The sequence below is a fragment of the Quercus suber genome, unplaced genomic scaffold (assembly GCF_002906115.3).
Source record: "Quercus suber isolate HL8 unplaced genomic scaffold, Cork oak 2.0 scaffold_116, whole genome shotgun sequence".
Lineage (NCBI taxonomy): Eukaryota > Viridiplantae > Streptophyta > Magnoliopsida > Fagales > Fagaceae > Quercus > Quercus suber.
Genome location: NW_027069581.1, coordinates 758178 through 771057, shown reverse-complemented (window position 1 = coordinate 771057; position 12880 = coordinate 758178). Strand labels below are relative to the sequence as shown.

General features: G+C 32.6%; 2 protein-coding genes across 2 annotated transcripts; both read left to right on the top strand.

Annotated features, from left to right (window-relative positions):
* The first annotated feature begins 2130 nt into the window (after nucleotides 1-2130).
* LOC112008953 (eukaryotic translation initiation factor 3 subunit B) lies at nucleotides 2131-7403 on the top strand. Its single transcript, XM_065775615.1, has 9 exons — nucleotides 2131-2212; nucleotides 3261-3392; nucleotides 4027-4152; nucleotides 4236-4301; nucleotides 4383-4507; nucleotides 4619-4817; nucleotides 4997-5526; nucleotides 5811-5940; nucleotides 6774-7403. Exons 1-9 carry the CDS (start codon nucleotides 2174-2176, stop codon nucleotides 7068-7070), a joined length of 1644 nt encoding a protein of 547 aa, XP_065631687.1. The 5' UTR covers nucleotides 2131-2173; the 3' UTR covers nucleotides 7071-7403.
* A 1881-nt stretch (nucleotides 7404-9284) lies between these two features.
* On the top strand, nucleotides 9285-12297 carry LOC112008952 (protein NRT1/ PTR FAMILY 6.2). Its single transcript, XM_065775623.1, has 3 exons — nucleotides 9285-9307; nucleotides 9430-9755; nucleotides 11753-12297. The coding sequence occupies exons 1-3, from the start codon at nucleotides 9285-9287 to the stop codon at nucleotides 12295-12297; spliced, it is 894 nt and encodes a 297-aa protein (XP_065631695.1).
* Nucleotides 12298-12880: the final 583 nt, after the last annotated feature.

Sequence of the window (12880 nt, the reverse complement as noted above, 5' to 3'; positions counted from 1 at the left end):
TTTAAAAACCAGACTGGACTAATTAGTTTAACTGGAAAATGGACCATATACCAGTTTGATAAAAATTAGGAAAACTGGGTTACAATAATGTTGAATGCGATATTTGAACCATAGGCATAGTTCTCCCATACCACGAACCTACAAGTGTATTGGCAAAAGAGTACTCATTTTACTCCATATATAATTTTTAAATGAGATAATAATGTCAAAGCCCTTAATCTTTTTTGATAATATTTTCCCAAAAATGAGAAATTTCCATTTTAATTTGATACATTTTCTTAATTTTTATATTTATGAAAAACAAAATCATAAGTATTAAATTATGAGACATAATAAGAAGGATGGATTTTTAATTTTGTAAAAATTATTCAGCTTTCAAAAAATTTAGGGAAAAATTAGATTTTAAATCCTGTATTAGAAGGTGTGCAACAGATTAAATTCTATTGTAATTTTAAAAGTAATAAATTAAATTCCAAGGTTTCAAAAGTGACAAATTTATACTTAAAGTTTCAAAAGTAACAAAATATACTCCAAAATTTCAAAAAGTAACAAATTAAACCTCAATCCTATATTAATTAAACCCCAAAGACACTGTTATTCCACTTTTTTTTTTTGAGAAACTACTGTTATTCCACTTAAATGAGCTAAGTTTTATTTATTATTTTTTAAAAACCTCAAAAAGTCGTTTTTGATCTCCACCATCGCATGCTTTATTCTTCAACTTTTATCTCCCCCAGTCTTAACCCTCTTCATTTTCTCGATAGAATGGGTGGGGTTAGAGACTGCATGATTTTTTTTTTATTTTTTATTTTTTTTTTTTCACTTAAAAAAAAAAAAAAATACAGGCGACATCAAGCCAACATAAAAATTATAATTTAATTTCACCTTTTACCATATTTGATTTTTTTTTTTTTTTTTTGATGTTCCATTTTAGATTTTTATATCCACTATTAGATGAAGGGGACTATTTTGACAAAATGTCATATTGTTAAAGATTTTGAAACATGAGGCAAAGGTGAGGGACCAAAATGGTAATAAAACTTTAATACTTTGACATAAATAAAAATTTTTGGTGAGTGGAATGCTAAATGAATAAAATCAATTTCCTTTTAAAGAAATGCGCCAGTTGACAAAACTTTAAAAAACTATATATAGACACACTCACACACTTGTAGCATTTTGTTGTTGTTGAGAAATAAACACTCACACACACAAGAAAGAGGCAAAGTGGTTCTAATATAAAGGCACACCACAACTCTACTCAAAAAAGGAGAATATAGGACTTAACTTTATTCTTGAAATTTTTTGTAATAGAATTTTAGTTGGAGTATAATTTTAATTTTTCATAATCAAATTTTACTTAAATTAATTTCAGAGTGATTAATAAATAAATAAAGTTTTAGTTGAAGTATAATTTTTAATTAATTTTTTTGAGAGCAACTTATGAGAGAAAACATTCCCAATTCTAAATAAACTAATACTGAGGACTTTAACAGCTCGGCTGGGAGTAGGAAAATGAATAAAATGGAAATAAATGGAAAGAATAATTTTAAAATATTCTTTATCTTTCCTTGTTTGAGAGTTTTAATGAAAGGAATGAAAAATTCATTTATTTATTTGAGAATTTAAGTGGGAGGGAATAAAATGAGTAAGAATGAGTACTCATTCCTCTCTATTCCCTCAAAACTTCAAATATTCATCCCCTAAAATTGGAAGGAATTTTTTGAGAATCAAATTGGAAGGAATTGAAGTAAATGAAATTAGGTTTAATGATTTTTTTTACTAAAACTCCAAAAATACTCAAATATATTCAACTATTTATTTTAAAATAGGTGTCTAATATTATCATAAAATAGGTGTATAATAGTAATATTGTTGTAAAATGATATCATTCATGTCCTTTTATGTTACTCTCAGATAATGTTACTTTCTATCATTGATGTCAAAAAATAATGTTACTTACTTTCACTTTATTTATTTTAAAAAATCAAAATAAGATTACCTAATTTCAATTCATTTCTCGATTTCCTTCTTAAAAAAAAAAAAAAAAAAAAAATCCGAACACACACTAACATCTGTATATATATATATATATATATATAAAGTGTCCCGCCTTACGCACACGTATATATGAAGTGTGTATTCTTCTTCAGCAGAGTAATACAGGATTACCATGGAAGTTGTTACTGGCTCTAGTTCATCCTCTTTTGGGGTAATTTTCTTCCCTAGACTTTTATATTTCTTGCCTTCCAATTTTTACAACATAAGTCACCACACCCATTGAAATAGATAAATTATTATATCACTCACCACGTGGTGATGATAAGTGTACCAAGCACCTCTTGTCCTAGATGATTATACTCATGGTAGTGTGTGCTTACTTCAATTCAGTGGTTTATTTGAAAGTTGGATTGGTTCTGTTCTGTGAATTATGTTCACAATTCTTCACTTTTTTTCTGTGAATTACGTTACTAGTGCTATTGGTGAAGCAATCTTAAGAGTTACCCGGGTGATATTATCTACAGCGTTGGCTATGTGGGATTTGAGTGATTGTATTACTTCTGATAGTTAAAGAGAAGGGAGAAGAAAAGAAAAGAAAAGAATGAAAGAAGAGGATGCAAATTATTCGAATTTTAACTACCCCCAATTCAAGTTCCTTCATCTGAATCTAGATGTAGATAGCTTAAAAATTTTCATTCATTGACTACTTCTATTCGTTGGATATGGATGTATGATTATAGTCATGCTTAATCAGCATAATCTTTAACACTCCAACAATGTACATCCCATGTATATGCATGAGACAAATTAAAAGTCCTTCTTCGTTGTTGGATATTGATGTATGATCATGAGCTCAATGAGCATAATCTTTTATACCCAAAAGAAAGTACATACTCTATGTAAATGCACGAGATAATTTAAAAGTAATTATTCCTATCAGAAATATGTAGTGTAGGAGCTTGGTGTATGCGTTTGCTCATACAGAGTTTTAGAGACAGGGAATGTTTATGCAACATGGACTGATTTTCATTGATTTGTAAAGTCTGATAAGCATCTTTCTATTAGTATGTCTTGCGTTTTTAATTTGAGAAAATGTGAATTATAGATTTGGCTTGTATGCTATGCTTGATAGATTGATTGTGATGGTCTAGGCTTGTCCTTTACCCTTCATAATTACATACTTCCTCTATCTTTCTTATATACAAATTGACACACAAGATGATGCTATATGTGGTTCTTTACATGCATGTATTACATAGGTGCATCTTCAACATTGGCTTACTGACAAAAGAGCTCGAGACCAGTTTCTCATTCAATGTTCTGTGGACCTTGAGATATATTGGAATATTGGAGCAGGACATTTGAAGCCTGAGCTTTTTGATCAACGTACGGTAAGTTTTATACATGATCTAAGGGAGAAACCTCTCACCTCCTAATTTCTCTTGCTTGCAAGTTTCAAACTCTAGCTATCAATCTACATCCTCTTTGTTTGTTTGTCATATATACATATATTGTTTTTAGTAGTAAACCTTTTGATGCATTATGATGATTAGATTTATTAGACATTAAGGAAGTTTCTAAAAATAAAGGCATTTTCTTGGGGGAAAACTAGTATGTATGCCTTGCCATGCCCATTCTCTTCACCATCCCCACCCTCATACTTGATCTTCAAATTACAGTTCAAACTTTGTGATGCAAACTAGGGGAAAAGGCACGGAGATTGATTACTTTATCCTGACTGGTACTCTTCCACTTTAAATATAAATAAATACATAGGTAAACTAGTAATAACTGTAAGAGAAGGAACACGAGAAAAGAACCTTGTTATTTGCAGACTTATGGTGAAAAGCAACTCAAGCATCTATTGGAACCAGAATGTCTTATAATTTTCATTAATTTTAAGTAATTTTATTCCTTGGATCCATTTCCTTGTTATTCCAGTTAAATTTGCTCTTGAAAGGAAATGGAAACGTAAAAGTCTTTCTAATGGTTAAAGAATGATCAAAATTTTCCTTTGCAATGCAGATTTTTCTAGAATCTGCTATGTGGTCCCCTTCTGGGACTTACTTGGCCACCACTCTCAAGACGGGTTCTGTCATTTGGGGAGGCGCAACTTTTTTTAAACCCTTAATGTTTTGTGATCACAACATGGTTTTCTTCTTGGGCTCAATTTCATATTTTTTCTTTAACTTTTTACTCACCTTAATGATTTGGCATTAATCAAGTAATTGCAGGTTAAGCTAATTGATTTCTCAGTTGGGGAGACATATTTGGTCAGCTACAGCGAGTATGATAGAAAAGTGAGTTTCTTTATTCTCTATTTATTTTGGTTGTATGTTAGTAGCATGAATAAGCCAATTCTAATGTTAACTCATTATTAGGGGGCTGCGCTTAAAATTTTTGATCTAAAAAGTGGAGAAGTAAAGATGGTTATCGAAAGAAGTCAGGTTGAGCATGTGACTGGGGGAATTGCAGGCATATCTCAAGTATCCTGGCCTATTTTTAGGTATAAATTTAGTTAAATTTATGTTTAGAAAAAACAACGTTCTTAAGCATTGTTGGCTAGATTTTTTTTGTTCTTTTTTTTTCCCCATAAATTGTGTTGCTGTTCTTGTAGATGGAGTGGCAGAAATGATGACAAGTACTTTGCCAGAATACGAAAAAATGCAATATACATATATGAAACCAAGACCTTTGGTCTCATTGACAATGAACCCTTAAAGGCTGAAAATGTTATGGATTTCTGTTGGTCACCTACCGATCCTGTAATAGCTCTATTTGTTCCTACAGATGCTGATGAGATGCAGCCTGCCAAGGTAAGTATGTACCTTTCTTATGGATATCAAAAACCCTCCCCCAACTTCTCTAGATGCATTCAGTCATGGAGAATCCCAATCCCTCAAAAAATCATATTTTTGGGAAGCTTAAAATAATGCCTCCACAAATTCTATACACACAAAAACCATATGATGTTTTATTTCCCTTTCTATTTTAGGTCAGTCTGATACATGTTCCCAATAAAGAGGAATTAAAGAAGAAGAATCTCAATGGTGTTAGAGATTGCAAAATGTTCTGGCAAAGCAATGGGGAATATCTTGCTGTTCTGTTCAACCAGTTCAATGGAACAAGGAGTACTACTTATCAACGTTTTGTGATCTTTGGTATCAAAGATCCATGTATCCCTGTTGAGGACTTTGAACTTGAGAATGAGAATGACATGATTATTGCATTTTCTTGGGAGCCAAATGGCCAAAGATTTGCAGTCATCCATGCTTTAGATCAAAGGCAGAATGTGAGTTTTTACTCAGTTATAAAAGCTCACAACAGATTCCAATTTTCAAAGCTTGTAACTCTGGAAGTTGAGCAGGCAGGTTCTCTTCACTGGTCACCTGCTGGGCGTTTCATTCTACTAGCAGCAATGAGAGGTTGTGGTGGAGACTTGATATTTTATGATGTTGATGCTCTGGGAACCTTAGCTATTGAACGTTTTGTGGCAACAAACATTGAGTGGTCTCCTACTGGAAGGTAAGTGATAAATATTTCAATAGCAATATTTTATATTGTTTGTTATTAAATGGTTAGCAATCTAGTAAGCTTTTTCTCACTTAAGGCATCCTTACTATCCACCTTTATAGTTCTTTTCTTGGATACATTATCCACCTCTATTTTCTAACGAATTTGGGTGTAAGTTATTTCTCATTTACCCTATTCTTGTTTGCTGTAATTGACCTTTATTGGTTGGTAGTAAGCTAAAATTGATGAAAATACAATTAATTTGACTGTTCTAATCATGTCAACCCTTTCTGCAGGTATGTTGCAACTATCAGGACTTTATCTGATGAATTGGATGTCAGGCAAGAGGAATTTCAAGAAGGGGTCATGATTTGGTCCTTCTTTGGGGTGCTATTGTATCAGATTCCAAGGAGGCACTTTACACAGGTATAGCTAGTGATATCATGCGAGTGGAACCAAATTATAAAAAGGAATATTTCAGTTAAAAGTCCAAGATACAGATATAATCTGTTTATTTAAACTCTTCCATTGTGTAGTCCATGAAAATTCTTGATACCATAATTTTTTAAATGTTTTTTAGGTTTAACATTGATTGATCGTTATCAGTTGTATCTGGCTATTTAACATCCTTTATTCAGTTTTCTTTGATCATTAAGATAAATGTTTCTTTGAGGGAATGTGGTAGGGCTGGGGTTGAGGTTGCAACTTACTTAGCACAGCTCTATCTGCATTTATTACTATAAAAGGGAGCAAAGTTATAGGCATGTTACTGTTCCAGTCCCTACAGACTGAGATAGCTGGACGATTTGTTTGACCTAGAATTTGTGTAGTTTTTTTAAACCTTGATCCTTTCTATGTTGCTATTCTTTGCTGTATGTGAGCCTTCCTTAATATTATCATAGCTTGAAGCTCATGAAAGTAATATGTGCAGGGCTTTATAGTATTAGCATATGCACAGAGAGGCTGACTCTATAATTACTCATCACAACCTTATTTCCAAATGCTTTGTTATAATTAAAGTGATGTTAAATTATTTATTGAAACCAATTATCCCTATAATAATTTTAGAAATCAATTTATTGAGGTTTAAAGAGAATAAAACTGCAATACTTGTTTATATTTTTTGAACAGTTGCTTTGAGAGTGTGTCCTAAGCTCCTAGCAAGACAATATAAAATGGCATAACAGGAGTTCCTTTCTAAAGTTCTAGCAAATGTTCTAATTCTAATGATTGTTCCTCGTTCTCATGTTACTTTGCAGTTTTGGTGGCGTCCGAGGCCCTCTTCCTCCTCTAGTACCCAAGAAATGCAAGATGTGCTAGAGGTTGTGAACGAACTTGATATTGACCTTGATAATGACCTTGATAACCTTGTTCAATTTGAAGACGTTGATAACATGGACAAAGAAGTTTACACATTATCTACAGAGCAGCTTTCCACTTGGAAAGCACCAGAGGGCTGGGATCAGTGGTGGACTGAGATTGGACGTATGATGAATCAAAATCGGAATGCAGCACTGAAGGAGCCTGAGAGGAAGGAAGAGAAGCTGGACGGATAGATGTTGATTGACAACTAATATATAAACATTCAGTATGATTGGTTTCTTTCAAGATTTTTGATTGAATTGGTTACAGTGATTGTAAAGAAAGTGTAAGAGTTTGTTGCACAAATTTATCATTTTTATTCCAAGTGGGTTCAAAATTGTCTCAATTAAGAGGACTTTGTAATGTAACAGTGATTACAATTTTATAAGTAAAGAAATTCACGATTAAGATTAAAAAAAAAAAGAAATAAAAGAAAAATCTTAGTTTGTATCAATGAATTCTGACCAGTGCAAGGCTTTGTACAAGGATCCAAATCTTGAAAAACAAGTCCTATTATTTCTTTGTTACATTGTGTGTCATTTAAATCATTATTTTCCATCATGCTACTTGTTCATCAGAAGCAGAACTTATAAGTTGCTTTTCATCTTCTCTCTTGTTATTTGTTAAAGATTCTTCTCCCACGGCACCTAAGAATTTTCTTCAAACTTTAAAACCTTCAAATCTATCAAAAACACAGAAAACAAGTACACAAAATAATCTATCAGAAACACAAAACAAACACAAACAAGCACAGAAAACTCTTGTTCTTCAAGATCAAGCAATTTGATCACCAGCACTTAACCCAAAAGGTCTAAGCACAATGGGTATGGGCTTAACTATGTTATATTAATGACACATTCTCTTCATCATTATTCAATGTAAGACTTCACTATATGTGTAAACCCAACATGAACAATGTAAGCAACTATTTGAATTTAAAGAAAAGCCTGACATCATAAAATTTCAAATTTCAATCAAACCAATTTCACTAAAATCAAGTCTTTCTCTCAAAAATTTCTCCAAATTCAATCACCTCTCATAAGTATACCCAAAAATCAGAATTTGAGATAATCTAGCATGCTTGTGGAAAAGGGTATCCAGAGGATGAGGAAGAGGAAGAGTTGGTAAGATTGCCCAGGAGGATCGAGTGCAGGGCCTTCCACTGTGGGCCGAGATTACACAAAGGTAGAACACCATAAGATTAAAATAAAAAATATTTTCTTGCTTTTTTTTTTTTTTGGGGGGGGGGGGGGGGGGGGGGATCCACCAGTAGAACTTCCTGACACGACCACGCGCAGGCTCCGAATCCACGGACTACTTCTTTCTTGAATTCTTCAATCAGCTACAAGCTCCTCGCTTGCTTTTCTTTTAAGTTCCAATGGTTGCAACAGTAATGATCTTCAAGATGTTGAAATCATCTCCACCATAAAAACCCTAAGTTTTGTGTAAAGGAAAGCTCCTCAAAGATCTCACACGAGATTCACACAAAACAGCAATGTATGAGCAACAATACAATATGGACAACCTTCTAAAACGTGGCTAGGGTTTTGTTTATATACCTAGGGTAAAAACATAAACCCTAAACGTTTAATGAAGTAGGGCTGAGTTGGAAATTCTGCAGAAAATTCAACCTGTGCGATTTTCGATCGATCGAGTCTATTCTTCGATCGATCGAGCCAGGCCGAAAGTCCCAAGTACTTCTGCAGCCACTCGATTCCAACTTTACAATATTAAACCAACTTTGAGCAAGTCTAAATAAGACTAAATACAATGTTTTGATCATGGTTTGCCAACATTACAAATTAGAGTTCTAAATACATAAAATCCTAAGACCTTAGAACCTAACAGCTATTTATGTACTTTGGCTTATATTTGTTTATGTTGCAGTGTGAAACTTGGTTAATAACTTACATTAGATAAATTGTTAGTTTTTGGTTAAAAGTTATTAAGCCATTAAAATTTGTTAATGGGGTTCAAAATACATGCTAGGGTATTATTAGCATTTCTCATAAGATTTTGCTATCAAATTTTATTTTTTTCTAATAAGACAAAGGTATTTTCTGAATAAAGATGAGAGAACGGGGTTGTAAATTTCTTCTTCTCTATTCAATTAATTGATTCTCTGCTATACCAATTACATGGATATTTTTTAAAAACATTAATTACAGTACTTATACTTGTCCACCATGCACGTACCTAGTAAGCAGATAAATTGAATAAATCAACGTCGCCCCAAAAAAAAAAAAAAACATGCAATCAAATACATGATGTATTACAATTTATTCTACTNTTAAATGATCTGGTAGTATATATATTTTTAAATTTGTAACAATAAAGTTATGTGTAGAACATTTTCACAACAAAGTCTAAGTGACAAACTGATAATGGTAGGTTAAAAAATAATATCAATGTCGGGGTCATATGAGAGCCAGTACGTAATAGATTATAATCTTTGTTGTGAAAGTATTATGGCCATAGCACTGCTTAATTTGTAATTTTAATAGGAACCTTTAAGGATCTTTTCAAAGCTAACAAGTGATACTTCCATGACAGTTGCTTGGACAAGGCGGCAATCATAACCAGCAAAGACTCTGGAATTCCAAACCCATGGAAACTTTGCACAGTTACAAAGGTGGAAAAAGTTAAAATGTTAGTCAAATTATTGCCAATTTGGGCGACGACAATTATCTTCTGGACGATACATGCACAATTAGTTGGCTTCTCAGTGCAACAAGCTGCTACCATGGATAGATCAATTGGAAAATTCCAAATTCCTCCGGCATCACTCTACGCCTTCTTTGTTGTGTCCATAATGACCACTCTTGCTATTTATGACCGCCTGATTATGCCTCTCATGAAAATATATAAAAGAAGTCAAGGTACGTAAATGTTGAACTCAAGAATAATGTTCATTTTTGTAAAGTTGTGATTTACAACTATGTTTTATGTTGGTTTTTATTCCATGTCAAATTTGATTACATTTTGTTCAATTCTTTCCTGTATGTTAGTGGTATCTAATGTAAGCGTAGAGTAGAGTGTGAGAGTTTGGTGAAGAATTGTGAAGACAGTGAAGTTCACGATTGGACAACCCACGAAAGGCCACGCGAGAAGCACATATTGAATCTGAACAGTCTTTTGTCAGGCTGTATTTTGCGAGTCACTTTGCGGCTCAGGCCAAGTCGTGAGTGACGAAACTCTCGGCTTGGAACTTTTTAAAGTGTGTTTTTCTCATTTCTATAACAACACTATAAAAGCCCACCTTACCCATGAAATTGTATGGAGACTTTTAAGAGAAAACCTTAACAACACACTTGAGAGTTAGAGCTTGTAAACCCACAATCATCTACACAATTTCTCTTAGTTGTCCTCTATTCCTACCTCTCGAATCTCAAATATCCTTGAGAGGTTCTTAGCTCAAACACTTACCTCACCCAATTTCAGGGTTAAGAGAAGTTTTGGTGCGTGTTGGAAGTATTGGAAAAAGCCATTGATTAGGGGATGCAATTTGGAGCTAATTGTAGGATCCAGATAACTAGTAAAGACATGGTTCAGTGAAGCCCATTGATAGTTGAAACTTGAAGAGTTCAAGTACATTAAATAGATTAGGCTTGAAGGGTCTTTTTGATATTCGTGTACTTCAACTTTATTCACTAGTGAATCAATTGGGCTTAGAGGGCCGCGGAGAGATTTTTTTGCCGAGTACTTCAGTTTCCTCTTCGATAACACGTCTTAGTGTTGTCTTGTATTTGCATCTCCCTTCTCTTACTCTTTAAGCTTTACTCTTATTCCGCACTTAGCTTAGTAGGGTAAAAGCAATCTAGCTGTAAGTTTTAATTTGTGGGTCTAAACAAGCAATAGTGTTTTCACACTATTTGAGCTTTCAATTCTTACATTAACAAATTGCATTTACTTTTAATATAAGAAACTTCTTTAACCTACTTCATTGGGGCATGAATATGTCTAACCTAATTTGTTTTACTTTGCATATATATATGTGTGTGTGTGTGTGTGTGTGTGTGTGTGAGATAAAAAGTGATTAATATTGGATAGGAAGGAATTTATTTGTGTATTTAGGTCTATAAATAAATTAAGTTGTCGGGTTCAACTTAAGAAAAAAATACTTGTTTATATTTATTTAGCATAAGAGTCAAACTCAATTCTAGGTTTAAGTTTGACCACTAAACAAGCAAGTTCAAATATAATTACATATTTATAAATAAGTTCATGAGTGTGAGTCGATTTGAGTATATATAATATTATATGTTTACAAGTACAAAGTGCAGTTATTATTTAGAATTTACATTGGATTTTGTTGGCAAGTTTAAAATTAGTTCATAAGATATAAAATTATTTCTTGTAAATTATTTATAATATAATTCGGCTAGTTTTTAGTAAAAACTATTTAAAACTTTTAACAACATGATGTTGGTGAATCTAATTTCTATATGTTCATAAATAGAAATCATTATATCTAATTATTTCAAATAATATAATTTCAACTATAATTTATCGCGCTATCAACTATTAAAATAGATTTGTGAAAGGATAAAATAATTTAGTTCTAACATTTACTAAATATGTATGGGAGGAATAAGCTAATCAAGTAACTTGTGAACAAGTTTAAGCTTGTTCGACGAGAAAATAAATCAAACTTGAACATATAATTTAGTTTGGCGATGAACTCAAACTTTCTTGTGTTTGAAATAAAAATTAAAAGAACAATTTTGAACTTTTAATACGACTCATTTACAACCTTATGTCTATTGTCCTTTCTTGTGAGGTATTAAGAATCCAGATTCAAATTAGTTAATTATAATTTTTTTTATAAATGAAAACATTGCTACTTTTATTGATTTAAATTTTTTTTCTTTTTCAGGTTTAACAAATTTGCAAAAAGTAGGGCTAGGCCTATTGTTCTCCATATTAGGAATGACAGCGGCAGCACTTGTAGAAAACAGAAGATTGTCAGTTGTTAGAGCCAATAGAGGCACCGTGACAAGGTCGACAACCCTACCAATAAGTGCTTTCTTTTTGCTTCCACAGTTCATCTTGGTTGGTATTGGAGAGGCATTTATATTATCTGGAGAATTGGCTTTCTTCACAAACAATGCACCCAAAGGAATGAAAGCAATTGCCACTGGTCTCTTCCTCACAATCACCTCGTTCGGTAATTATATGAGTACAATTTTGGTCACAATAATAAGGAATGTTACTGGACGCAATGGTGGGCACGATTGGCTTTCTGCTAGTATTAATGATGGCAGATTGGATTATTTTTATTGGTTTCTAGCACTATTGAGTTTGATCAACTTGGGATTTTATGTTGTGTGCGCCATAAGGTTTAGACCAAATTCTACTGAAAATTCTCCAAAGATGAATGGTGCTGTTGTTGATACTCCTCCTAAAGAAGAAACTGTGTAACAGCAAAATCTTTGTTGTATAGCGGTAAAATTGCATCACAGGTCTTTCATTTGGGTTCTCATATGAATTATGAATTTTTGCTTTCCAACTTTTCTGTTTGATCTTCAATGGGGAAGCAGCCCTTTTCTGCTTTTCGCCTCCCAAGAGATCTAGGTCATTTTCATGAAATATTATTCATTAATTTTCAATATAGTTTAGTGTCAATATCATTCATCTTAATCTAATTTTCAGTTTCAGCAAGTTAAAGCATCACACTATGTTACAAAAATGAGTTAAAATTTGAGATTTAAACCTATGCACTCTGCATGAGAAATTATTGTTAAAAATAGAATTACCTAAGATATGGAAATGTCGATTAGATGGACCGTTAAAATTATAGAGCGCACGAGAAACAAACCAAGACAGTGACAAAAAATTTCTGTAAGTCCAAGCGAAGTAGATATAAAAAGGTGAAGACTAAAATATTTCAAAAATCAAAAGATAAGAAAAATCTATTCTCAGACATCCAGGATCCAACTTCCAATTAACGGTTTTTGTTTGACCCAAAAATAAAAAATATATGCTAGTACATCTACTTTATTCC